This window comes from Prionailurus viverrinus, chromosome B3 (assembly GCF_022837055.1).
Source record: "Prionailurus viverrinus isolate Anna chromosome B3, UM_Priviv_1.0, whole genome shotgun sequence".
Taxonomy (NCBI): domain Eukaryota; kingdom Metazoa; phylum Chordata; class Mammalia; order Carnivora; family Felidae; genus Prionailurus; species Prionailurus viverrinus.
Genome location: NC_062566.1, coordinates 143,923,635 through 143,951,008, shown reverse-complemented (window position 1 = coordinate 143,951,008; position 27,374 = coordinate 143,923,635). Strand labels below are relative to the sequence as shown.

Genomic DNA, 27,374 nt, shown 5'->3' with positions numbered 1-27,374 from the left:
GGAGCACACGTTCAGATACTGGGACTACTCTCACCTCATACGTGATCTTGGACACTCACACACTCTGTCTCTGCTGCAGTGTATCTGTTAACCTGTACAATGGTGGTATACTGATTCTTACCTCAAGTGTTTGGGTTCATATGTGAAAATAAAGATTATCATGGGTACTTATAATCACTGCAGCAAAATCACAAATTAATAAATCACAATGTCCTGAAAGATATTGTGACACCAAACACTGCCCCATCCCTGACACCTGCCAAGGGCCACTGGCTTCTTGAGGATTCTATTGCAAAATTTACTATATTGTCAAAGGACATCTGTATGCTGATTAAACCCTCCATCCCTGAAACTGTACCTGGGAGAAGAGCCCCAGCCCCTAAGTGTTCACATTCAGTGATCAGAACAGAACACAGACATCTCACCATGGAGTTTGGGTTCACTTTGGTTTTCCTTGGTTCTATTTTAAACAGTAATTCATGATGAACAAGAAACACTGACTATGTTAGTGGATATGAGTGAGAGAAACAGTGGATGTGTGACATTTTCCGGACTTGTATCTGTAGATGTCTTGTGTGATGTACAGCTGGTAGAGTCTGGGGGAGACCTGAGAAGCCTGGCAGGGGAGGGGGTCCCTGAGACTCTCCTGTGCAGTCTCTAGATTCACCTTCAGTAGCTAATTGATGAGGTGGGTCTGCTAGACTCCAGGGTAGGGGCTGAATGGGGGTCTACATATCTGTATGGTATAAGATAAGGACCAAACATCATTATTTTACTCACTGGAATTCAACCCATTTGTGAAAGAGGCCATTTTTTCCATAATTTTAATTCTATGAAATCTCATGGAGGATTTTCTGACTACATCCAGACACATTTCACTCTGGTCTCTGTAATCTGCTGGTCTCTGTGTCTGATTCTATGCCAGCAGCACAGTGTTATAGACAATGTACCTCTGCAATATACTTAGAAAAACGGATGTGTGCTGTCTCCAGGTTTCTTCTTCTTTCTCAGGATTGTTTTCTCACTTCTGTGTGCTTTGTGGTATCATATAAATAAGAATTTCCCAGATACATTCATTGGCATTTTTATTAACTCAACTAATATTAGAAATTATTAGAACACATAAAAGGAATAAAAAGTGTAATAATACAAACAATTAACAAATTGAAATGGATATCTGGAAAGCTAAACGCAATTGAAAACGCATCTGTACTAGGAAAATAGGTAAAACTCAAACAGATACAATCAGGATTAAGGAGGCGACATAACTGATACCAAAGAAGTGAAAAACAGTAACAGAAAATGCCTAGATAATTATAGACCCATTAGTAGATAACAAAGGGCAACTAGGCAAATTTTAGAGACAAACAATCTGCAAGACTGTACTTGAAGAAATAGAAAATTAACAGAATGAAAACAAATAAAATTCAATATATAATCTAATCATACACCGCCCCAAAAGAAAAAAAGTCAGCTAAGTAACAGAGGGCTTTATCTATGAATTATATCAAAATATAAAAGAGACTTAATGACAATACCTCTCAGACTCTTACCAAAAACTGAAAAGAAAGGAATATGCCCCAATTCATCTACAAGACCAACCTTACTATGCTGCAAAATCAAAAGACACTGTAAGAAGAGAAACTAAAGGCCAATATCTCAGATGGACATACATGCAAAACTCCTAGTATAGTGAATGCAACAGCACAATGAAAGGGTCATATGTGACAATGCAGTCACATCTGTTGATCACCTATATCATCATCTATTGATATATATAAAACTAGACAAAATTCAACAAATTGTCATTAGTAAAAAATCTCAGCAACTGAGGGAAAGAAAGAAATAACCTCCACAAAATCGTGGCCATAGATGAAAAGCCCACACCTGACATCATATTTAACAGTGAAACACTGAAGCTTTTCCTGTCACGTTAGGAGCCGGGCAAGGATGCTCATTCCCTACATAGGTATTCCACATGGTAACATGAAGACCAGTAAAATATGGCACCCAATGTATGTCATCTTGTCACATTGCTTATTTGGAGGAAAGTCACTTGAGTAACAGCTAGTCTAAGGAAACTGTGACCCTTGACCCCTGAGAGCAGGAAATAAATCTCTCCTGGGAAACTTCTTCCCCTCTACCAGAGTGGAAGAACCATCCTTAGCACCAGAAATGGGAACGTAGCACCAAGAAGGCTGTGCAAACAAGCCTGGTTAGTTCCTCACTAATTGACTTACCCAAACCCAAATCTCTGTCTTGTTAACTCTTCGCAAATCCATTTTTTTTTTTCTAAAAGGCACAAGGGCCGCCTACTTTCTTCATTCTCTGGTGTCATATTATTAGGAAGCTTGTGCACATGCAAAATGAAACTTATTCTCTTCTGTATATCTGTCTTATGTCAAGTGAATCCTTAGACCAGACAAAGAACACAGAAGCAAAGAAGGAAAAAGCTTGCTGCTCCTACAAGTTGCAGATGTACCCATAAAAATTAGGTAAGAAAATGAAATAAAGACATGTAAATTAGTAAGAAGAAAATTATTTGAGAATCACACGAACTTACACATAGTGAAACCTTAGAAACTCCACACACACAAAAAAAGTATTAGAACTAATAAACTCAGGAAAAGTTCAGGATACAAATCAACATACAAAAATATGTTTTATTTCCACACATCAAAAACATAGTATATGAAAAAACTAACAAAATCACACAATTGAAAATGGCACAAAATGGAGCACCTGTGTGGCTCAATCCGTTAAGTGCCTACTGTTGATTTTGACTCAGGTCATGATCTCATGGTTCCTGAGTTTAATTCTAAGGCAGGGTCTGCAATGATTGTGCAGAGCCTGCTTGGGATTCTCTGTCCCCTTCTCTCTCTCTGATCTCCCTCTCCTTCTCTCTTTCACACAAAAATAAACACGCATTAAAATTATATGGCACAAAATAAAGTATTTGGGATTAAATTTCATTAAAAAGTAAAATAGCAGACCAAACATGATGTGCTTGGAGAAAGACATGTAAAGTGACAAACACAGATGAAAAGATAACTGTGTTCACAGATTAGAATTATCACAGCGTCTTCTGCAAGAAGTGATCTAGAAGTGCTTCTCAAACACTGGTTTTAAATCTGAAACAAATCTAAGTCTGGAGCTTCATATATAGTCAGGGGATATGCAAATAGGGCCCTCCCTGTGCTGATTAAACCAGTCCAGCTCCAACCCTGCAGCTGGGAGAGGAGCCCCAGCCCCGGGAGTCCCAGGTGTTCCCATTCTGTGATCAGCACAGAACACACACACCTCACCATGGAGTTTGTGCTTGGCTGGGTTTTCCTTGTTGCTCTTTTAAAAGGTAATTCATGGTGAACGAGAGACACTGAGCATGTGAGTGGACATGACTGAGAAAGAGTGGATGTGTGACAGATTCCTGACCAAGATGTCTTGTGTCTGCAGGTGTCCAGTGTGACGTGCAGCTGGTGGAGTCTGGGGGAGACCTAGTGAAGCCTTGGGGGTCCCTGAGACTCACCTGTGTGGCCTCTGGATTCAACTTCCGTAGCTATACCATGCAGTGGGTCCGCCAGGTCCCAGGGAAGGGGCTGCAGTGGGTCGCGTATATTAGTAGTAGTGGAAGTAGCATATACTATGCAGACTCCGTGAAGGGCCGATTCACCATCTCCAGAGACAACGCCAAGAACACGCTGTATCTGCAGATGAACAGTCTGAAGACCGAGGACACGGCCACATATTACTGTGCAAGAGACATGGTGAGGGGACCTCACTGGGAGCCCACACACAAACCTCCCTGCAGGAGGGGATCAGCACCACCAGGGGGCGCACACTATGCACAATTCTGGTTTGTGTTCCCAGGAGCAGGTGCAGATGGAGGTCACAGGCAGGCTTCCTGTCAGGGTCTGGGGCTGCCTCTCCACACAGCAATTTCTCTAGGGAGCCTCTCTGGCCACAGGATTCTGCGTTTATCTATTAACTCTCTGAATTCGCAACTGTGTTGTCATAGGAAAACTACCCTAACATGCACAAAAGACTCAGTTGTTTGCATTCCTTACTCCTGTCCCTCAGTATGAGTGAATTGCAGATTTCCTGACGCACAACAGCTGAACCTTTACAGGAGTCCCAGATGCACTCCCTGTGCAGCCAGGCCTACAGGAACCCCCAGACCCCCATTATCTTCACCCAGCACTTGTCCCAAACAACGTGACACTTCCCTCCCGGCACTTGCTACTCAGGAATTTAAATGAGCTACAGCTTTATTCAATTCCTCTAAAGAAGAGATAATTCATCTCCATGTATTAGTCAGGATTCTCCCGAGCAACAGAAACCAAAGCACATTGGTTTCCATGACTAAATACATTGATAAGCCCTCTCATTCCACTCTCACATGCTGGAGACCCAGGAAAACCAGTGGTGTAATTCTCATTTGATTCTGAACTAGTTTCTAGTCTCAGAATATGAAGAGCTGATGATGTAACTCTCAGAACAAGGGCCAGAGGAGACCAATGTTCCAATTCAAACACACACATGGGAAGTAAAACTTAGGGAATTCCTCCTCCCTCTGCATCAGTTTATATTCAGAACCTTAATGGAATGGGTGATGCCCAAGCAGACAGAAACCATGGATAGAAATGCCAGTCTCTTCTGGAACACTTCACAGACATCCACAGAAACAGTGGGGAGTCTGGGCACCCATGATGCAGTCATGATGACACATAAAGGTAATCATGACAAGTTAACCTCCTGTAAATGTGCAGTTCAAAGACGGAAGATTTAGAAGTCCAAGCCATCACTGGCATGGAGCCTGGTGGGTATAGCTGTGCTTCAGTGGAAAAGGAAGGCAGAGTTGCATAGGGGGCATTGTGGTCTGAAATCCCCTGGGCGACTTGGGGAGAGACAATTCCCTTCTTGGGGTGCATTGCATAAAGGGTGTATTGACTCTCGTGGGGCAGGAGAGCTGATAGGCATCATTGCACTGCCATGGTCATTAGCATAGGAGCCTCTGCTGAGAGCAGCTAACTGAACGCTGCCTTCTTGTTCTCCCTCACCATGAACTCCAAGCCCCCAGTGTTCATGCAACTGCCCTCCTGGGATAAACAGCTCCAGCCACATAACAGTGAAACCCTCTCACAGAGGATCAGTGGGGTCCCAGTCATATTGAGTTCATATAATTTGCAGTTTTCAAACCCAGCTAGAGCTCCTGAGATAAAACATAAGAGCCCTGTGCCACCAGGTGGGCCAATGGTTTGGACACAGACAGGGTGAAGGCAGGGTTCTGATGGAAGCCTGGGACCCACAGGTACAGATTGTTCTCTCTGTAGGAGGGCTTCCTGAACAGGGGAGGCTGGGAACTCCAACTCAAAGGACTAGACAGGGAGCTGATGCCAATATTTCCTCCCACCAATCAGCATGGACAGAATTCAGTGAGCAGCACAGCACCTTCCAGTAGAAGCTGAGCCACTGACACCAAGCTATACCCCCCTTCCCTTCCTCAGGTGCTTCCTTACTAGAGAAATAGGGCCTGGAAACCAGATCAGCACCGCGCCCCTCCCTCAAAAGACGACATATACCCCCAAAGGCACCAAGTCTACTGACCATATAGTGAAGCATAGCTTCACCTCTAGAGGAAATAGGAATTAGCCTCTTTTAACAGGCAGAACAAACTCACCTAGTTAAAACTCACAACATTGTGGACAATGTCTAAACACTCATCAATGAAGACAGGGAGAAACTCTGCAGAGGACTTAGCTGAGGGACAGAGCAGCCAATACACGACAGCACAGTGCACACAGAATATGCAACAAATGCTTCCTAAAGTGTCAAGCCCTCAACAGCAATTGAACACTTATCAATAAAGACACTACTCTAGAAGCAGAAAACAAAACAGGATTTTCTAAAACACTTAAGAAAGCAGAGATATAGACATACACCATGATGGAGGAATTCACCCAAAAAAAAAAAATGATAAAAGGTCATTGCCAGGGATATTATTAAAGCACATATAACTAATTTGCCTCAAACAGCATTTCTAAAAACTCTCACAAGGAAATAGAATTTTTAGCAACTATCATAGGGATAATTGCTGTGCTTGAGGAACGCATAGGAGACATGAAGGAAACCCTTACTGCAGATAGAAATGACCTAAAACCTAGTCATGCTGAAATTTTAAATGCTGTAACCAAGATGTGAAACTGATGGTATATAATGACCTCAAGGCGGAAAGCAGATGAATGAGCAAGTGACATAGAAGATAAAATTATGGGGGAAATGTAGCAGAAAGGAAGAGGAAAATTAAAATATTGCATCACAAACATATACTTAGGAATCTCAGCAATTCCATAATGTGTAATAAAATTCTTTTCAAAGGAGTCCCAGAAGAAGGAGAGGGAGAAAACAAGGGAAGAAGAGTTATCTGAGTGAATTACCATGGGAAATTCCCAAAATGGGGAAGGAAACAGACATATACATATACGAGGCACAGAGAATGTCATTATTTTAAAAAGGAGGCCAACACTGAGACATATCATAGAGAAATTGGCACACAGAAAAAGGAAAGCCCTATAAGCACCAAGACAAAAGAGGTCACTAACTAAAGAGGAAGATAAAAGAAAAGATTATGGCAGATGTATCCACAGAAACCTTCAGGCAAGAAGGGAGTAACATGATATCCACAACATGCTCAGTTGAAAATTATGCAGCAAGAATACTTTCTCCAGAAAGGGTTATTCGGATACAAGAAGAGATAGAATTTCCCAGAAAAGCAAAAACGAAAGGAGTTCATGGCCTCTATACAAGTGCCCTGCAAGAATTATTAAAGGGGACTCTTTGAGTGGAAAAGGAAGACTAAAAGAAACAAAGACTAGAAATAAGCAGAGAAAATCTCCAGAAACAGGGACTTTAGAGATAACACAATGGCAAAAGTGTATATCTATCAATAATAACTGTGAATGTAAAAGGGAAAAATGGTCCAATCAAAAGACAAAGGATATCAGAATGGTATTAAAAAATGCAAGACCTTCTATAAACTACATACAATAGACTCATTTTCAACCCAAAGCAACTGTAGATGGAAAGTGAGGGGAGGGAGAACAATTTATCAGGCTAATGGACGTGAAAAGAAAGGTGTAGTACCATACTCATATCACACTAACTAGATTTTAAACCAAAGTCTGTTACAAGAGATGAGGAAGTCAGTACATCATCATGAAGGGGTCTATCCAACAAGAAGATATAAAGCTTTAAATATTTATACACCAAAAGTGGAAGCACTGGTATATATAAATCAATTAATAAGAAACATTAAAAACTTATTGATAATAATGCAAGAATAATAATAGAGAACTTCAACACTCCACCTACAGCAATGGACACATCACCTAAGCCAAAATTAATAAGGAAACAATGGCTCAAAAAGGCACACTGGACCAAATGGACTTAACAGATCTATTCAGAACATTCCACCCTAAAGCAACAGAATACACATTCTTTTTGACTGCACATGCAACATTCTCCACAACAGATCACATACTATGTCATAAATCAGCTCATTACAAGTTCAAAAAGACTGAGATCATACATGCACATTTTCATACCGAACACTAAGAAACTTGAAGTCAACCACAAGAAAAACTTTGGCAACACCACTAATACCTAAGGTTAAAGAACATTGTGGTAAAGAATGAATGAGATTTTCAGGAAATTAAAGAAGCAATAAAAAATACATAGATGCAAATTAAAATGAAAACATGCCAGTGCCCCATCTGGATGCAGCAAAAGTGGTTGGCAGAGGGAAATATATAGCAATACAGGCCAAACTCAAGAAAGAAGAAAAATCTCAAACACACACCCACATCACAACTAAAGAAGCTAGAAAATGAACAGCAAATGAACCCTAAAGTCAGCAGAAGGTAAATAAAAAACATTAGAGCACACAAACGATAAAGAAACAAACAAAATATTAGACAGATCAGTGAAAATATAAGTTGGTTTTTGGAATCATAAATAAAAATGATAAACCCAAGGCCAGAGTTACGAAAAACAAAAGAGAAAGGACTAAGTCAATGTAACCATAAATTTAAGATGAGAGATCACAACTAATAGCACAGAAATACAATTAGAAGAAAATATTTTGGAAATTTATATGCCAACAAACTGGTCAATCTGGAAGAACTGGATAAATTCCTACAGTAATGGAAACTACAGTAACTGAAATAGGAAGAAATAGAAAACCTGAACTGATAATGAACAAAGCAATTGATCCATAATCAAAACTCTACTGAAACACAAAAGACCAGGGCCTGATGGCTTCACAGGTGAATTCTACCTGATATTTAGAGAAGAGGATAAATAATCTATTTAAGTAGCATAAAATATTCTAGTCTTCTCAAACTGTTCCAAATAATAGAAATGGAACGAAAACTTCCGAACTCATTCTATAAGAACAGTATGACCATGGTTCCAAATCAAATAAAACCCCACTAAAAAGGAGACGTAAAAGCCACTAGCCCTGATGAGCATGGATGCAACAATTATCAAGAAAATAATTGCAACTTGAATCCAAAAATACGTTAAAACTATCATTTACCACGATCAGGTGGGATTCATTCCTTGGTTGTAAGGGCGGTTCAATATTCACAAATGACTCAATGTCATACAACACATAGATGAGATAAAGGATAAAAAGTATATGATCCTCCCAATAGATGTAAAAAAAAGCATTTGACAAAGTACAGCAACTTTCTTAATAAAAACCCTCCACAAAATATAGAGGAAACATACCTTAACATCATAAAGACCATATATGAAAACCCCACAGGTACTATCCACAGTAGGGAAAAAACCTTTTCCTCTACTGTCAGTAACACAAGAGGGATGCCCACTCCCATCATTCTACTTAACATAGCACTGGAAGTCTTATCCTCACAAACAGACAACAAAAAGAAATAAAGGCATTCAAATTGGCAAGAAAGAAGTCAAACGTTCATTTTTCACAATGACACACACTCTATATAGAAAACCCAAGAATCCACCAAAATATTGCAAGCACTGATACACAAATTCAGCAAAGTAACAAGAAACAAAATCAACATGCAAAAATCTATTGCATTTGTATATAGTAATAATGTAGAAACAGAAAGACAAATCCAAAAAAATTCCATCCCTTTACAATTGCATCAAAAATAATAGGATAACTAACGGGTTAAAAGATCTATACTCTGAAAAATACAAACACGATGAAAGAACTGAGGATGACACAAAGAAATGGAAACATAGTCAATGTTCAGGATTAAAGGTGAAAGTATTGTTGACATGTCTATGCTACACAAAGAAACAGGAGACTTTATGATTGCAGACTTCGTGCTATATTACAAAGCAGTAGTCATCAAGACAGTATGCTACAAGCACAAAAGAGACACACAGATCAGTAGAACAGACTAGTAAGCCCAGATATGGACTCACACATGTATGGTCACCTTATCTTGAAGGAAGTTGGAAAGACTATGTAATGGAAAAAAAAAAAAAAAAAGTCTTCTCAATGAAAGGTGTTGGGAAAACTGAACCAGAACATGCAGAAGAATGAAACCGAGCCACTTTCTTATACCATACACAAAAATAAATTCAAAATGGGTGAAAGACCTAAATGTGAGACAGGAGACCATCAAAATCCTAGAGGAGAACTCAGGCAGCAACTTCTTTGACATCGGATATCGCAACTTCTTACTAGACGTGTCTCAGAAGGCAAAGGAAACAATAGCAAACATTAACAGCCAGGGCCCCATCAAAATAAAAAGCTTCTGCACAACTAAAGAAACAATCAACTACTCTAAAAGGCAACCTACATAATTGAAAAAGGTATTTGCAAATGATATATCTCATAAAGCCTTACTGTCCAAAATCTATAGAGAACATATCAAACTCAGCATGCAAAACAAACAATCCAGTGAAGAATTGGGCAGCAGACATGACTAGACACTTTTCCAAACAAAGCATCCAGATGGCTAATGAAAATACTCATCATCACTCAACATCAGGGAAATACAAATCAAAACTATGAGATAGGACCTCACAACTCTCAGAATGGCTAAAATTAACAACTCAGGAAACAACAGATATTGATGAGGATGAGGAGAAAAGGGAACCCTTTTATACTCTTGATGGGAATGCAAAGGGGTGTGGCCATTCCAGAAAACACTTTAAATACTTAAAACTGAAACTACCTTGTACTCCAGTAATTGCTCTTCTAGGTATTCACCCAAAGGATACAAAAATTCTGACTTGAGGAGGCCCATGCACCCCAATGTTTATAGCAGCATTAACAATGAGAGCCAAAGTGAGGAGAGAGACCAAAAGTCCACTGAGTGATGAATGTGCTATATGTATAGATTAGAATATTATTCAGTCATAAAAAAGAATGAAATCTTGCCATTTGCAAAGATGTTGATGCAGTTAGAGGATATCATGCTAAGTGACATAAGGCAGTCAAAGAAAGACAAGCATGATATTATTTCCTTATATGGGGAATTTAAGAAACACAGCAGATGAACATAGGGGAAAGGGAAAAAAGAGCAAGAAAAATATAAAAGACTCTAAGGTTAGAGAATGAATTGAGGGTTGCTGGAGGACAGGGGTGTAGGGGATGTGTTAATGGATGATGGGGATTAAGTAGGCCATGTGTTCTGATGCGTACTGGATGTGAATGTAGGTGATGAATCAGTGAATTCTACTACTGAAATTAATATCACACAGTATGTAATCTAATAAAAATTTAAACACAAACTTAAAAAGTTAGAAAAGTGGAAAAAAAGGAAGGGAGAAACATTGTCACAAATTGTCATGAACACGGAATCTAAGGTAGTGAGTCTAACTTCTTGCATTTACTCATTTTATCCCTAACTGCTAGTGGACATTAATTAACATACTCATGACTTTTACAGTGGTTCCAGGTGGGCTGGAATTCAAACCACTGCTGCCCTTCCCAACTCCACTGTGCCGACACCCCATGGGCAGCTTGTCCAGACACCTGCACAAGAACCCAGGTTGGCCCACAGCAGGGACCCTCATCTGCAGAACTGGAAAGTGTGGAGAGATGGACACACCTGCCAGGCTCCGGGTTTCCTCCCGCCACTTTACTGGCTCCGCTCCCTTATATTCCTTTCCCTTCTCTTTGAAAAGAAGCATGTCCCCATTTCTGGTGCATGAAAGTGAGGGGCTATGTGTTCTATAAATGTTCAATATGACCGATCACTTACATGGGGACAAATAAAAACCCATATGGTGCAGCCTGTTTCATGGGCTCCTATCACCCAAAGTGGCAGAGTACAAATAAACCTAAATATGCACTTAGTGAAACACTGTACAGCACATTGCAAAAGCATTAGGAGATGAGAAGCCTGGAATAATTCCAAAAATGCAGTATGAGCTCCCCTTGGAATGAAGAAGAAATCTTATACTCCCAAACATGCAAAACAAAAAACAATTTCAGGAAATGATAAAACGGTTTCAGTGTGTTCTATTCATGAAGTGTCTGACAGTGACAATGCATAGAATGAATTGTCAGCGTTTCGCATAGAATTGTGAAGGAAACATCTTGAGTCACGAACTTGCTTGTGTGCACAGAGCTCAATGGCTCCTGACACATATAGAAACCCCCAAACCTGGAAAGGTTAACGTGTTTTTGGACCCCGGAGCACATCGATCAAATATGATGAACAATCTGGCCAAAAAGACACACACAGCATCTCTTGTGAAACTTGGAATTCAATTTCAGCATGAGACCAGAATTTCCATATATTATGAAAAAACCATGCCATGAAAATGAGTTACTACACACTATAAACTTAAAAACAAACAACAGAGACCAGGACCAGTTAGCGAACAAGTCAGCATTGAGAGAAACCAGAAAACAAAAAAGATTTTAGTTACATTGTAAATCAAGAAATTAGTGGGGTGCCTGCGTGGCTCAGTCAGTTAAGCATCTGACTTCAGCTCAGTTCACGATATCACGGTTCATGGGTTTGAGCCCCGTGTCAGTTTCTATGCTTACAGCTTGGAGCCTAGAGCCTGCTTCTGATTGTGTCTCCCTCTCTCTGCCTCTCACCCGCTTGCACTCTCTCTCTCTCTCTCTCTCTCTGTCTCAAGAATAAAAATTTTTAAAAAAATTATAAGTCAGAAGCAATCAATCATTATGAAAACCAAATATACCTAAGACCCAAAGGCCCATAAAAAGAAATAGTATAGGGGCGCCTGGGTGGCGCAGTCGGTTAAGCGTCCGACTTCAGGCAGGTCACGATCTCACAGTCCATGGGTTCGAGCCCCGCGTCGGGCTCTGGGCTGATGGCTCAGAGCCTGGAGCCTGTTTCCGATTCTGTGTCTCCCTCTCTCTCTGCCCCTCCCCCATTCATGCTCTGTCTCTCTCTGTCCCAAAAAATAAATAAACGTTGAAAAAAATTAAAAAAAATAGTATAAATGGGCTTTGTGAAAATCAAATAATTTTTTCTGAAAACGTGACAATCAATAGCAGTAAGACAAGTTACACAGGAAGAGACAATATTCACAAATTGCATAACCACCAAGGGACTTGCATCCTGAATATGCTAAGAACCCTCAACAGTCAATAGGAAGAAAGGAAACAACCCTCTATAAAACAAGCACAGCCTTGCGTAGTAAACATCCCATCCTAGAGGTTGTAGACACATTAGGTAAGGACAGGAAAAGACTCTTCACACCATCGACTGTCAAGGAAATTCAAATCAAGAATGCAATAGATGCCCTATGCACTCATCCTGAGGGCTCAGGTATGAAGGGAACACTGGCAACACCATCCAGGTGAGCATCCAGCACACGTGCAGCCTCAAACACTGCAGGTAGGAATGAAAAACGAACACCAGCTCTGGAAAACCATTGGCTGTTGCTTATGAAATTATACATGGCTGACTTAACATGTAACCTGGAAATACCACTCACGAGTGTCTGCTCCAGAGTGACATCCCATGCTCACAAAATAAATGGTGTGTAAATATTTATAGCATCTTAGTGTTAGAAGATAGGAATGAGGCAAAAGTCTTTCTAAATAAAAAGGAATAAACCAAGTATGAAACTTCCATCAGTGGGATGCTTTGCCACAGAAATGTGACGCTATTGATGCAGAATTGAAACTAGGAGAACCTCAAAGACATGATATGAGGGAAGGGAAGTCGTCTCAAAGACTACAGAGGTGGTATGGCCTGGGACATTCACACAGCCAGCCCAGGGTGACAGTGTTTGGCTGAGTTTCTTTATCTCTTTCTGCCCAACACTCACATGGAAAGTTCCTCTGCCTCATGTTGAATGCTATCCTGTGCTCAACAATGGTATCATGTTTCAACTCTCCACAGACTAAACCCTACAACCTCGGACTCCTCTGAATGGAGAGTTGTTGAGGCCATAATCTCACATGTGTTCTGACAGGAGCTGTTCCCTCCACTGTTGCTGGCTCTGGCTCTCTCCTGCAGGTGAGGAGGAGTAGGTCAGGAATACTCCAATGAAACCATCTGTCTCCTGCACCTGACTCTCCCACAACATGAGGCCCAGACCTTCCTCACCCTCATCTGTAAATGAAGTCAGTTGTACTGGAACAGATTTGCACCTTGGTTTAGTGGATTGCTCCAGCTCCCCCCTGCCCTGGGCAAAACTCTGCAGCTGCAGGTGGGGACAAAATAAGGGCTCAGTTGAGGGGTGAGTGGCAGCTGCACTTCTTTGAGGCTTGCTTGTCCTAGTGGCATGAGACCCCTGCCGTACAAGTCAGGTCTGGGGCGACCAGGCTCCCAGCATCCCGAGTGGACTGTGCCCAAGGCAGAGTTTCCATCATGGGAGTGGGGCTGCCTACAATGAGTGAGTCGCTCATCTCAGTGGCACCTGCTGATGCTTGGCCTCAACGGCAAACAGCTTAGGGTCACTGACATCCTGTCCCTCTGGGAAAGAGACCTCTGAACAGGAACTGGTCACCAGGAACCCTGTGTATTGGATACGATAGTCTGGAGGGGAGGTTGCAGCCAGGCTCAGTGGCACATGCCTATAGTCCCAGCTCCTTGCACTGGAGTTTCCATTTGCTGAGCTGGGGTGGGGAAGGAAAGGCACATACCTTAGCTCAAAATTCTAGCTTTTCCGTCTGTCAGTATATTTTCTGGAATAAATGTTTCTTCATTGGCTGTATGCCAACAAGGCCATTTGCAGACACTGTAAATACACCATTTGAGATTTTATTCATATTCCACATAGTAAACATTCAATGTAGTATTACTTTCAGGTGTAAAATATAGTGATAACATTTCCATACAACACCCAGTGCTCATTATGAGTGCAGCCCTGCCACCCCATCACCTACTTCCCCAAACCTCCTCCCACCTTCCCTCTGGTAACCATAAGTTTGTTTTGTATAGGTAAGAATCTGTTTTGTTGGGTTTATATGTTCCATGGGTTAAGCCTAAGACTCTTGATTTGGGTTCATGTCTTGATTTCATGGATCCTGAGATCAAGCCCCATTTTGGTTTCTGCACTGACAGCAAAGAGACTGCTTGGGATTCTCCTTCCTGCTTCCTCTGCTCCTCCCCCCATTCTATCTCAACATAAATTTAAAACCATTGAAAAAAGTTTATTTCTTGGTATAGCTCTTCTCTCTTCTTTGTCCCCTTTCCCATTTGAAGTTTCTTAAATTGTACATACGAATGAAATCATATATTTGTCTTTCGCTCACTTGTTTCAGTTAGCATAATACTCTCTAACTCCATCCATATCATTACAAATAGCAAATGTCATTCCTTTCAGGGCTGAGAAACATTCCAGTGTATGAGTATGAGTGTGTGTGTGTGTGTGTGTGTGTGTGTGTAGATATACCACATATACTTTCCATTTATGAGTCAGTGCTTACTTGGACTGTTTCCATAGCTGGGCTGTTTTTCATAGGGCTGCTATAAACATACAGTTTCAATCCCCTTTAAAGTAGCATTTTTGTATCCTTTGGGTAAATACCTAGTAGTTCAATCGATCAATCATAAGGTAGTTATATTTTTAGCATTTTGAGGAACGCCCATGCTGTTTTCCAGACAAGCTGCACCAGTTTCCATTCCTACAAGCAGTGCAAAAGTGTTCCTCTTTCTCTGTATCCTCATAAACACCTGTTGTTCCTTGTGTAGTTGAGTTTAGTCATTCTGAAATGAGTGAGTTGATATTTTGTTGTAGTTTTAATTTATATTTCCCTGATGATGAGTGATGTTGAACATCTTTCATGTGTTTATTGGCCATCTGTATGTTGCATTTTGGAAAGTCTATTCATGCCTTCGACTCATTTTTTTAATAGGATCATTCAATTTTGGACTAAATTTTATACTATATACAGAAAACCTCAAAAACTCCACCAAAAAAAAACTCACTAGAACTGATACAATAAACCAGTAAAGCTGCAGCATACAAAATCAACATACAGAAATTTGTGCATTTCGATACAACAATAATGAAGCAGGAGAAAGAGAAATCAAGGAATTTATCGCATTTACAATTACACCAAAAACCATAAGATACCTAGAAATAACCCTCACTAAAGAGTTACAAGAGCTTTACTCTGAAAAACCTGGGGCATTTATGGAAGAAACTGAAGAAGACACAAAGAAATGGAAAAATATTCCATGCACATGGATTAAAACAAAAAAACATTGTTAAAATCTTGATACTACCCAAAGCAATCTAGACATTCAATGCAAATACTTCAATTCAAATATTCCTGTCAAATAATACAAGCATTCCTCACAGAGCTAAAACATATAATTCTAAAATTATCATGGAACCACAAAAGACCTTGAACACCCAAAGCGATCCTAAAAAAGAAAAGAAATGGAGGCATCACAATTCTGGATTTCAAGCTATATTACAATGCTGTAGTCATCAAGAGAGTATGCTCCTGGCACAAAAAGAGACACATAGATTAATGGAACAGAGTAGAAAACCCATTAATGGTCAACTAATCTTCAACAAAACAGGAAACAGTATCAAATGGAAAAATGACAGTTCCTTCAACAAATGGTGTTGGGAAAACTGGACAGCAACAGGAAACTCTAATGGAACTGGACCACTTTCTTACAATATACACACAAAAAAATTCAAAATTGGATGAAAGACCTAAATGTGAGACAGGAAACCATCAAAATCCTAGAGGAAAACACAGGCACCAAACTCTTTGAGCTCGGTCAAAAAACTTCTTACTGGACATGTCCCAGATGCAAGGGAAACAAAAGCAAAAATGAACTATTGGGACCTCAAGATAAACAGCTTCTGTACAGCAAAGACACAATCAAGAAAACTAAAAGGCAACTGACAAAATAGGAGAAGATATTTGCAAATGGCATATCAGATAAAGGCTTAGTATCCAAAATCTATAAAGAACTTCTCACTCTTGACACTGAAAAAAAAAAATCTGGTGAAGAAATGGTCGGAAGACATGAATAGACATTTTTCAAAGAAGACTTCCAGATGGCGAAAAGACACGTGTAATGAGGCTCATTGTCACTCCTCGTCAGGGAACATAAATCAAAACCACAATGAGATAACACCTCACACCTGTCAGGATGGCTAAATTTAACACGGTGGGAATGCAAACTGGAGCAGTCATTCTGGAAAATAGTGTGGAGATTCCTGAAAAAATTAAAAATAGAACCATCCTGTGATCGAGCAATTGTTTTACTAGGTATTTATCCAAAGGATACCAAAATGCTGATTCGAAGGGGCACATGGACCCCAATGTTTATAGCAGCCCTATCAACAATAAGCAAATCATGGGAGAGTCCAAATATCCATCAGGAGATGAACGCATAAAGAAGAGGTGGTTAATATACACAATGGAATATTACTCAGCCATCAAAAAGAATGAAATCTTGCCATTTACAACAATGTGGGTGGAACAACAACGTATTAACCTAAGTGAAATAAGTCAGTAAGAAAAAGCCAAATATCATATGATTTCATTCATATGTGGAATATAAGAAACACAACATAGGGGAAGGAAAAATAAGAGAAAAACAGAGGGAAGAAACAGAAAGGGACTCTTAAATACAGAGAACAAACAGGGGAAGTGGGGAAGTTGGGCTAAAAGGGAGATAGGCATTAAGGAGGGCACTTGTTGAGATGAGAACTGGGTGTTAATGTACGTGATGAATCACTAAATTCTACACCTGAAATCAATACTACACTGTAGGTTAACACACTTAAATTTAAATTAAAAATATTACAAGAAAATTGAATACATACGTATATGAACTCTTGGGAATACCTCAAAATAGCAAGCTTCTGCACAGTGAAGGAAACAATAAACAAAACTAAAAGGCAACCTATGGAATGGAAGAGGATATTTGTTAATGGCATATCCCCAGGGTTAGGATCCAAAGTATGTACATTTTTTAAAATTATTTTCACTTATCAGTACAGAGTGTGTGTCCATACATATTTTGTGTGAGAAGCAAAACTCGTGTATTGTGGTAAGATCTCACTGAAACTGAGATCCACCCTCTTCACTAAATTTTAACCGTACAGTACAATATTGTTAACTACATATGTAATGTTGTGGAGAAGACCTCTAGAACTTAGTCGTCTTCCAAAGCAGAAAATCACACCCCTTGATATCTAACCCTCATTGCGCCTTGCTGCCAGCCCCTGGCAACTGCCACTCCACTCTGTTTTATTGTTATCAAAACCCAAATTCAGCTACCTGTTGCTGGAAAGGTCAACGTTCAAAGTTTTCGTTTTGGTAGGAAAGGAATTTGAGCTTTATGCACAAGGCCAGCCACTGGTGAGAATACAGACTCCTGTCCAAAAGCCAACTCTGAGGTTTCTCCCTGACGCAGGGGTATTAAAGGAGTAGAGCATATTTAATGAAACAAGAGAGTTCCATGGTTGATAACGTCTTTTGATCATGTGCAGATTCCACGGTGCAAGCTGCCAAAGTTACCTCAACTCCCTGGCATCTCCAGCTGAGGAGGGAACCACACATGCATGGGAGGAGACTGCCAGAGGCCAGGGAAGAACCCCAATAAGGGATTAGAGTGGAAAACCCCTGGGGCTCACACATGATCAGCAGTATTTTCTGTTCTCCCCAGCTGGCATAAAAAAAAACAAAACAAACTAAAATACAACCTTGTACTTCACGAATAATAACATAGACTACTGGGAAATGTTTCCTCGGTAAACTCAGAGGAAGCTTCAAACCAAAAACCAAAAGGATCAAATGGCTTGAAAACCAATGTCTAACCAGAATGAGACAGGAAAAACGACAAAGCTATTCTTTTAGTCACCTATAAAGGTAAAATTGACAATGTCCACCTCCACATCCCAAGGAAGTAGGAAGCATTGCTCTCCATAATGAGGAAAAGCAGTCGTCCATAGAAAGTGACCCAGCAGTACCAGAGGACATGGAATTGGTAGAGAAGTTCAGGGTGTTAAAATTTCATATCCCATATTCACTAGCTAGATTAAAGGTGGAATGTGTTGAATAGAGCCATGTCTCTGGGTCCAAGTCCTTACTATGTCCATGTGAGGACGCTTGAACTGGCTCACCTGCTTCTCCCACATCCACCCCAGCTGAACTGTTGTGCAGGGTCACACAATGCCACACCCTGGGACTGTTACCTAACCCCACAAGTGGATCCCAGGTGCAGGGTGCTGGCCACCCGGTACAGCCCTCTGTTCTGTCAGATGGCCTAGACCTCACTTTGCTGAGGATCCTCCATTTATCCACTCTCACTGGCAGATGTCCCGGAGCAGGGGCATGAGGCTGGCAGAGGGCCAGGTCACCTTGAGGGTGTCCCTCTTGCAGTTTCCACTCTGGGCAGTGCTGCTCCTGTCCAGGGTCTCAAGGTCGTCCCTCATGGCGCTACATCTCCTTCATATGGTAATTACAAAGAAGGAGCTGCACAACAGCAAGGGTATTCAGATGCCTGGCTTGCTGTCCTGTAGCCTGTGTTTTGGGGCCAAGAGACACATTATCCACATGTGGCACAAGACACCCTTTTGGCCCATACATCTGCTGATGATGACTCAAGATGATCAGGTGCCTTTCTGATGGACTACCCCTCCATGCCTCCAGACTGTTACTACCTCGGCTACCTGGAGGAGATTCCTCTTTCCATGGTCACCATGAACACGTGTTATCAGAGCCTTGAAGGTATCATGAAGTTGGATGACCTTGCCTATGAAATCAGACACATCAGCAATTCCCAACATTTGAACACATTGTTTCTCAGAGAGTGGCAGACACCAACGCAATGGGACCTACTTATAACCTGGGATATAAGGAGGATAGGGACCCCTGTTCCTCAAGCAAATGCCAGTGCAGTCCTCAGTATCTCTAGTAAATTGTAGTCATCCCATCACGGAATTTTGCTCTCAGTTCCAAAACAATATATAGTGTGTTCAACCACGGGTCAAAATGTACCCAATTCCTAATAAGGCTAGTTAGCTTAATTGACTCATTGTTTCATGGGATTCATGTAAGTTACTATATTGGTTTCATGATAATTTATAATGAGAGAGATCCAGCTAACATGGGCAAATATGTGTTGCATCAGAGTCCTTTTTTTTGATACTATGAGTCCAAGGGTTTTCGAATTCTTAAACCACATTTATCCTTAGCTGTGATTTGAGATGGATCCCATGAAGTTAATTTCAGTCCAGCTGTAGGTACTATATGCCATCCACAAAGCCCTATCATGATGGGTTATTTAGGCTGATATTATTTACTCTTGTCTGTCATAGCAACACATCAGATTGCAAAATATATAGGTTTGTGGGTTGAAACTGATGAATATGCTTGCCAGAAAAGGCCCAACTGCATTAGGACCCAATTCCCTTGTATACCTGAAGATTTCAGTAAGTGTTCCTTCAATCATACACAGTACATAATCAGTGGAAGATTAGGCAAGTGTCTCTTCAACATCTAAATGGTGCATTGAAATAAAAGCCTGACCCACAATCATTTCGGAAACTACTTAGCTGACCCAGGCAAGCATTGTGACTGCAGCTCCTTAGAGCAGTGCTATAGCAATCTATGCTGTATGAGTGATTGTATTTTAACCCCTGGGGACAAATGTAATACAGGCAGATGCTATACAAACTGCACTGATTTCGATGCTGGGACACTTGGCAGGCCAATCCAAAATATATGTGATCTTCCAGAGTCCTGATGTGGGGTGTCCTTGGCGTACCCTGATGACTTCCATATGCAAGCTGGAACCCCATGCACTGAAGAGGGCTGATGCTATCATGGGAACTGCACTGACCACACTATGCACTGCCAAGAAATCTTTGCAAGAATTCTGGAAAGGTGAAGATGTCTGCTATACCATAAATAAATAAAGCAGCAGATATGGACACTACAGAAGACCCTGGGGATTTCAACACTGAACCCTGTTCCCACACACACATGCCATGTGGAAGGCTGCAGTGTAGGATTTCACACATCTCCCTCAGCTGCAAGAGCATGTTGGATTCCATCCGTCTGAGATCTCAGGGTTCTGGTGTTTACGGCTGGGTGCATGTCATAGCACAACCGATATTGGTCATGTGAGAACTGGTACCCCCTATGCTCGTAAAAAGTTCTGTCAGGACACCTACTGCACTGTCAGTGTGGCTCAGCTGAACTATGACTGTATCCCAGAGAAACGCAGTCACAGAGAGTCATGCGACAATAACAGGAACTGCCAGTGTCACATAAGCTGGGATCCTCCATGGTGCACTGGACGAGGCACCGGTAGGAGCACAGACAGTGGACCCCTCCAAGAAGAATGGAGCCAGTCAGGCAAACTCACGAATCCCTGTTATATCTCAGAGCAGTTTTTGGTCCCATTTAAGCCATAATACCTGCATTCCTTTTGGTGTCGCCACAAATGTCAAATTATCAACCCCAAGAAAGTTAAGGGACTGATTGTAGCTGACGACAATCCATAATTAGCCTCCTGACTGCTGAACAACTATAGACAATCCAACTGGCACATGTGTGAAAATACAGTAATGAGGCTGCAGAGCTGACATCCACGTTTTGGGGGTCTGCAGGAGACACAGGGGTCCACAGGCACATCAGGCTCTGACACACATCTCTCATGGCTCACTGACCAGAACGCTGAAATAAAACTTAAAAACTGCATGCTTGTGGCCTCTACGTATATATCTAAGCTTCCAAGAGCCCAAACTGAGCCCCAGATTATGTGAAGAGGACCTGAGTCAGCATCTGGGTCTTGAACTGAGGTATATGCTTCCAGAATTAAGAGACGTTCACACAAGCTCTTTCAGGGACAAATTCATGAGTTGTCTCCAAAACTGTGCGGTTGCACACTGAACATTTTCTCATTCTCCAGGTAATCTGTTTTCCCCCAGTCCCAATGTGGGTTCAGGATAATGGAGGGCTACCACCCACCCACACTGCCTGTTCCACACTGGGGTGTCTGTGGGCTGTGTGGGAAGGGGACTGGCATTAGGTTCCACCTAGCACAAGCTGTGCCTCTCTGGAGACAAAATTTCCAAATGTGGGAGACTGAGACCATGAGACTGAATGGAGCACCCAATGAAATGAATCAGAAAGGCAGGCACAAGTGCCTGTGGATGAGTCTGGCATCCAGTTGGAGCCCGATGAATGTGAATCCCTGCTCTCTTTCTCTTGCCTAATTTTCCGTGAGTTTAACCTTAGATAAGGATCTGCCTAGGATTCCCACTTTGGTTTTCTGAGAGCCTTCTCGAATAACCACACAGAGGTGAGCCTGTGAAAAGTTAGGGACTTCATCCCCATCCATTCTCAAGTAATCAGGAGACACAGACCAAATAAAAAGGGAAGACTTGGATCAAGAGGCTCCCCAGGGCCCCAGAGCCCACAGAGGTAGGAAGGAAGAAGCTCTGATTCTCCAGACTTGGATTCTTATGGCAGGACAGCACAGGCCCACTGGGAGAGGTCAAGTCCAGGTGATGCAATCCAACTCTAAGATAGAATGGGGACAATTCAATGCGTGTGGGTTTTACTTTTTTTTTTTTTTTGGCCTTATGTCATGTGCCCATGAGCCCTTGTCCATTTGCACCTGGAGGAGAGGCACTTGACAACAGAATCTAAGGAGGTCTTCTTGAAGGACCACTCTGATCTTAAGCCTTGTGCCAATACAATTCATGGAAATACCAGCTTTAGTGTAGCAGGCATTAGCATGCATGCCATAGTCAGATGTGAAAAGGAGAATTTTCAAGAAGCCCAAGACTTCTTTGCTGCAAATGCTGATGGGATCACCACCTCCATAGATAGGAGCCCACAAGAGGGTCCCAGAAGTGCCCCATTCAAGGGGTGGAACTTCAACCCAGATCTCTTGCCCTAGAGATGAGGCCCACACTTCTCTTTATGCACAGCTCTGAGAAGAGGGGTCCCTAGTGACTAAATCTCAGGACAGCCTGAACACAAGTCAGAAACTTTGATCAGACTCTTTGGGATCTTCAAGAGAATGCTGTTCCTACCCTTCAGGTGGGTGCCATCACTTCTCTGGACATGACAGCCCTGGTAGTGGGGAGCTGAGATCCCAGTGGCTGGGGAGATGCCAAGGTCCCTGCCTAGGGACCCGGAGGTTTGGGGAGTATGTCCTTCCTCCTGGGACAACTGCCTCTACACTTCTGTAATTACCCTGTAGGACACAGACACAGACAACACTTCGTCTCATTGACCCTGAAGCAAGGTACAGTTTTTCCCAAGAACCCCTCCAAATATAAGTGTGGTGCCCTTTAGTTTACCAGATATAAAGGGAGGGATAGTAGATGGGTCTCAATATCGCTTTGATGTCACTATTGGAAGAATCTTTACTGAATTTCTTTTAGCAACGGTGGCCCCTTTGACCCTGCATTGTCTTCTTAATGGTGTGGATGCCTTCACATGCCATCCAGGCCAGTGGGAACAAACCCAGTGCCTGGCTTTCCTGGGGGGAGCTACATATCAGGAATCTGTAGGACTGCAAATTGCACCCCCCCACACATCCAATTAAGACAGTATATGTACATCAATACTGTGTGCAATAGAGGACTGAGTAATTGCAGCCCATAATTCAAGATTTACTGAAGGAGGGGGGACATTAAACACACCAGTTCTCCTTTCAGTCTGCCCACTTGATGGGCATTAAAGCCCCCTCCTAACAGGTGGCACTTTACAGTTGACTACTGCATTGTAAATGCCCAGCTGTCCATAAGATGGCTCATGTTCCCAAGACTGTCTAGGCAGTTGAAAGTATCTAAAGGGCCACAGGGGAGACTCTGCATGACTGAGCTAGCCAGTATGTCCCATTCAGCATCGATGACCAAGGAGTCCCAGCCACAGTCTGCTCTCAACCCGTACATCTCTACCCTGCTGCCTTGGGAATTCCTAACAGTCCAAAGAGTGCCAAGATGTTAGCATGACCAGCTCATGTAGAGCCTGTCATGAGTTCCCACTGGTCTGGGCAATTGAGGGTCACTGTCACTGGTCAATTATCATGCATTCCTGAAAGTTTGTGAGACATGGGAGGCCTGCAGCCCTTCAGCAGCTATAAGGTGGGTTCTGTCACCTGACTGAGCTACTCCAGATTTTTGGTCTACTTTCATATGATTTGTGCATTTAGGTAGCTTTACCTGGAAGTGGCTGAACTATGCCACTTGATGCACAGGTAGTCTGAGTGCCAATGAAACATTTTGGGATCTGGAAAGTGTGCCATGGGGGTTACGCTGGAGCACCTAGTGACCATCTGGCACCAGGTTGCCTTGCTATGTCACCGAGAGAGAGAACCCAGCACCATGAACGTCTTCATACAAAGGGAAATATTCTCTCCCAATACTTCACCTGAGCAAAGGACCATCCTGAAGCTTCCATCAAAGTTGTGGTCCCAATAAATGCAGTGGAAGGAAAGGCAGAGTGACATTGTCGTGCTGGTTGTGGACACCACACCCTTCCATTTGTCCATCCACATGGTGCATTCACCTGCTTGCATTGGCTGGAAATAACACTGCTTTGGGGGCTTACTTGCTATCCTGATGTCAAAAAAATTGACAATCAGACTGATTATTTAATGTAGACAGGACTTGGAAAACCTGTGTAGGGGTCTATGTCTGACTTGCTGAGATAACTACACAGGTGAATGGGGCAGATGCAGTCTGAAGATAGACAGAGAGGTTCAGAGGGAGAGCAGGAAATATAGTCAGTCTTTTAATAGTGGGGTAAAGGGTGGGCTCCATTTTAAAAAGTTTTTTTTTTTTCCTGACAGGAAAGAGCCAGAAAATGAAACTAGGTGGAAATGCAGTTTTTTTATCCATGACCTACTATGTGATGCCATGTGCTTCCGGAGCCTGGGAATTGGCTCTGGGAATCCTTACCAATGGTCATCATGGGGATGGTCATCCATGGTCTTGACAATGGCGATCCGGAACTATTTTGTGCAGCTTGCGTGAATCCAGAGGAATCTTTCCCTAATTCTGATGGCAGTGTAGTCGGTTAGCAGTTTGTCATAAGGTCCTTCTCAGCGAGGTGGCACTGGGTGCTCTCTGAAGACCTGATGAGCGTCCCATATTCTGTAGAAAGGGTGGCAAGGCTAGTCAGTGGCAGAGGCCATGTTCTTATTATCTGTGGATGATATGACCCAAGTGTACCTCTTAGTTCTTGGACATGGCTATGCATGGCATCAACTTGGTCATATAAGTTATCATGAAGTTCATTCAATCAGTAAAGAAAGGGTTAAGGACTCCTTTCGAAAATACTGTTGCAAAGGCGGTCAGTCCCTGCCTGCTATTTGGAGCATTCCAAATCTCTTTAAGGGCCAAGGACAATGATTCTGGATGTTCCAGGCCACTTTCCAGGCGGATTTTTCCTGAAGGAATTTTGTGTCTAGTTTTTCATGTTCCATATCTGTTCCCCTGTTCCACATATCCTCATTGTCCTCTTCTGTGATGATTAAGGATGATGTGGGGTATGAAATTCTAATTATCACCCCCAGTCTTTGCAAGTACATAGTTTGTCTATGTGCTGAAGTGAGTTCCTTGGTCTGGCTAAATCCATAATGGAATGGCAAATCCAGGAACCATTTCAGGCATTACATTCTTTACCACATTTGTGGCACTGGCATATCCAGTCAGACAGCATCAGTCCATCCACCAAACATGCAGCCATTAAGCAAAGAGGAAGCCAATTTGTCAAATCCATCTGGAGAGCCCCAGTGGGTAGGGAGGGGCTAGAGGGACTCCCTGGGGCCTGCTGATATTATACAAAACTTGGAGAGATTTACAAGTAGTGCCCTGGGAAATAATTTAGTCAGAGGTTTAGTGGATGCCTGGGAAGAACCCACTCTCTCTCAGTTTCCTAATTATCCCATCTCATGGGGTTGGTGCAAGACCAAAGGAGAGAAGAAAGGGGCCTCAGCAAGCCCATTCAACCCCAATGTACACCCCTTCTGATCATTATCTGTCCACCTGTCTTTTCCCATTGTGAGGAACTTACATGATAAACAATAGTCCAAGTCAGGGAACAAGGCAGGCTTCTAAAGTGAAGGAAAGGACAGGGGCCTCTGATCTTGGCTGTGTATTTGACAGCCTTGTGAGCTCTGTCAGTCGCTGGAGAGACAGTGGCAGTCTCCTCACGGTTTGGGCTGGAGAGTGACTGTTGGCAATTTTAGCAGAAAGATCAGTTGCATATAATAGGGCAGCAATTATAGGCCTGCTGGCAAAATGTCCTCTGTCCTCTGGTACTCATGGCGGTTAGGACCTGTGGGATTTCCAGAGGGTGCCAACAGCCCTGAAGACTCCAGCGTATGTCTGGAATGCCTGTGAACAGTGGCGGTCTTTCCCTTTGCAGATGTGCAAGCTTGGGAAAACCTGGGAGCCCAGTGGCTTAGAGTGATTTTACAGCAGGCAGAGAGGACGCCTGGAGTACTTGTAGTAGGGACACTGGCCTGAGTGGTTCCTATTTTTCCCCACATACAGAAGCTGTCACAAAATACAAGTCAGGGTGGGGCACCTCAGTGGCTCAGTTGGTTAAGCTATAGGCCTCAGCTGAGGTCATGATCTCGCAGTTTGTGAGTTCAAGTCCCACATCGGGCTCTGGACTGACAGCTCAGAGCCTGGAGCCTACCTCAGATTCTATGTCTCCCCCTCTCTCTACCCCTCCCCTGCTCACACCCTGTGTCTCTCTGCCTTTCAATAAGAAATACATGTAAAAGAAAAAAAAAAGTTTTTTTATATAGAACTCAGTGTTGACCACCAGATGTCCCAGAAACCATTCCTGTAGCTGAGGGCAATCGTGTGGAATGAAGTAGGGTCTCCCCTTTTAAATTTTTTTAATGTTTATTTATTTTTGAGAGAAAGAGTGTGAGTTGGGAGGAGCAGAGAGAGAGAGAGGGACACAGAATCTGAAGCAGGCTCCAGGCTCTGAGCTGAAAGCACAGAGCCTGTTGCAGGGCTCAAATTCACAAACCGCAAAATCATGACCTGAGCTGAAGTAGGATGCCCACCAACTGAGCCACCCAGGTACCCCAGGTCTCCCTTTTTAGGGATGGAAGTGGGATAGCCTTATTTAAACTGTTAACATGACACAAGATGATGGAGGGGTTGGTCAGTGGCCTGCTGGTAGGTAGGTGGTGGGCCTGGAAATTACAAACTTGTCAGAGAGGAATACAGAGGTGAGTGGGGATCCTAATGTATCCAGACAGCAGTTGTGGGGGTGCAAGCATGCAGTGGGGCCTGATGGCCCAAGGTCTAATTTTCATTGGAAGAAAGTTATAGGACATATCCGAGAGGCACAGGTTGTCGCAGGATACCTGTAGCCACTCCATTTCCATGGAATGAGAGGTGAAACATGTTATTGATATTCAGAGAGCTGAGAGTTTGGGGTGTGCACAGAGCTAATATTAACACTTTAAAGTAGGTTAATGACTCTGAAAGCCACGAAAAGAAATCTGTGGCAGCATCAGGTAGGGGTGAGGGGCTCACAGAGACAGAGCAAAGCATTGAAGTTAGGGGTCCTTGGGAAGCAGTAGCCAGGTTTCCTTAAAAGGTTATGCAACTGCATTTTTGTACTGGTGAGAGGGATGAGAAAATCTGACAAGACACTTTGTGGGGAGTTTTGAAGCACTGTGACATAGTCCTCGTTGGCAGTAGCTGTTTGCAACCGTGGACATTAAGAAGACAGGAGGGTGTGTGGCCCTGTCCGGTTGGTGCTTTAGGAGGGTGTGGGAGTCTGCAAGGACTCTCTGACTCCTTTGGTAATAGAGTGACAAGTCACGGACATACGAAACAAGAGTGCAGCCTTGGGTGAAGGCACAGAATATAAGTTGGCTTCAAGAACTTGGAGTAATATTGAGCCCAACTTAGTT

The 27,374-nt window shown here is 42.4% G+C and overlaps 1 long non-coding RNA gene and 1 gene segment (V, D, J or C); both read left to right on the top strand.

Annotated features, from left to right (window-relative positions):
• Nucleotides 1-3,212: 3,212 nt before the first annotated feature.
• Nucleotides 3,213-27,374, top strand: part of LOC125168496 (immunoglobulin heavy variable 3-23-like) — a 136,829-nt gene continuing 112,667 nt past the window's right edge. Inside the window, 1 exon segment of the V gene segment in view lies at nucleotides 3,213-3,352. Coding sequence covers nucleotides 3,307-3,352 — 46 coding nt within the window.
• On the top strand, nucleotides 3,626-25,953 carry LOC125168517 (uncharacterized). The gene is made up of 4 exons (XR_007153161.1): nucleotides 3,626-3,764; nucleotides 7,613-7,621; nucleotides 16,397-16,401; nucleotides 25,943-25,953. It is a non-coding gene; the product is annotated as an uncharacterized LOC125168517 (long non-coding RNA).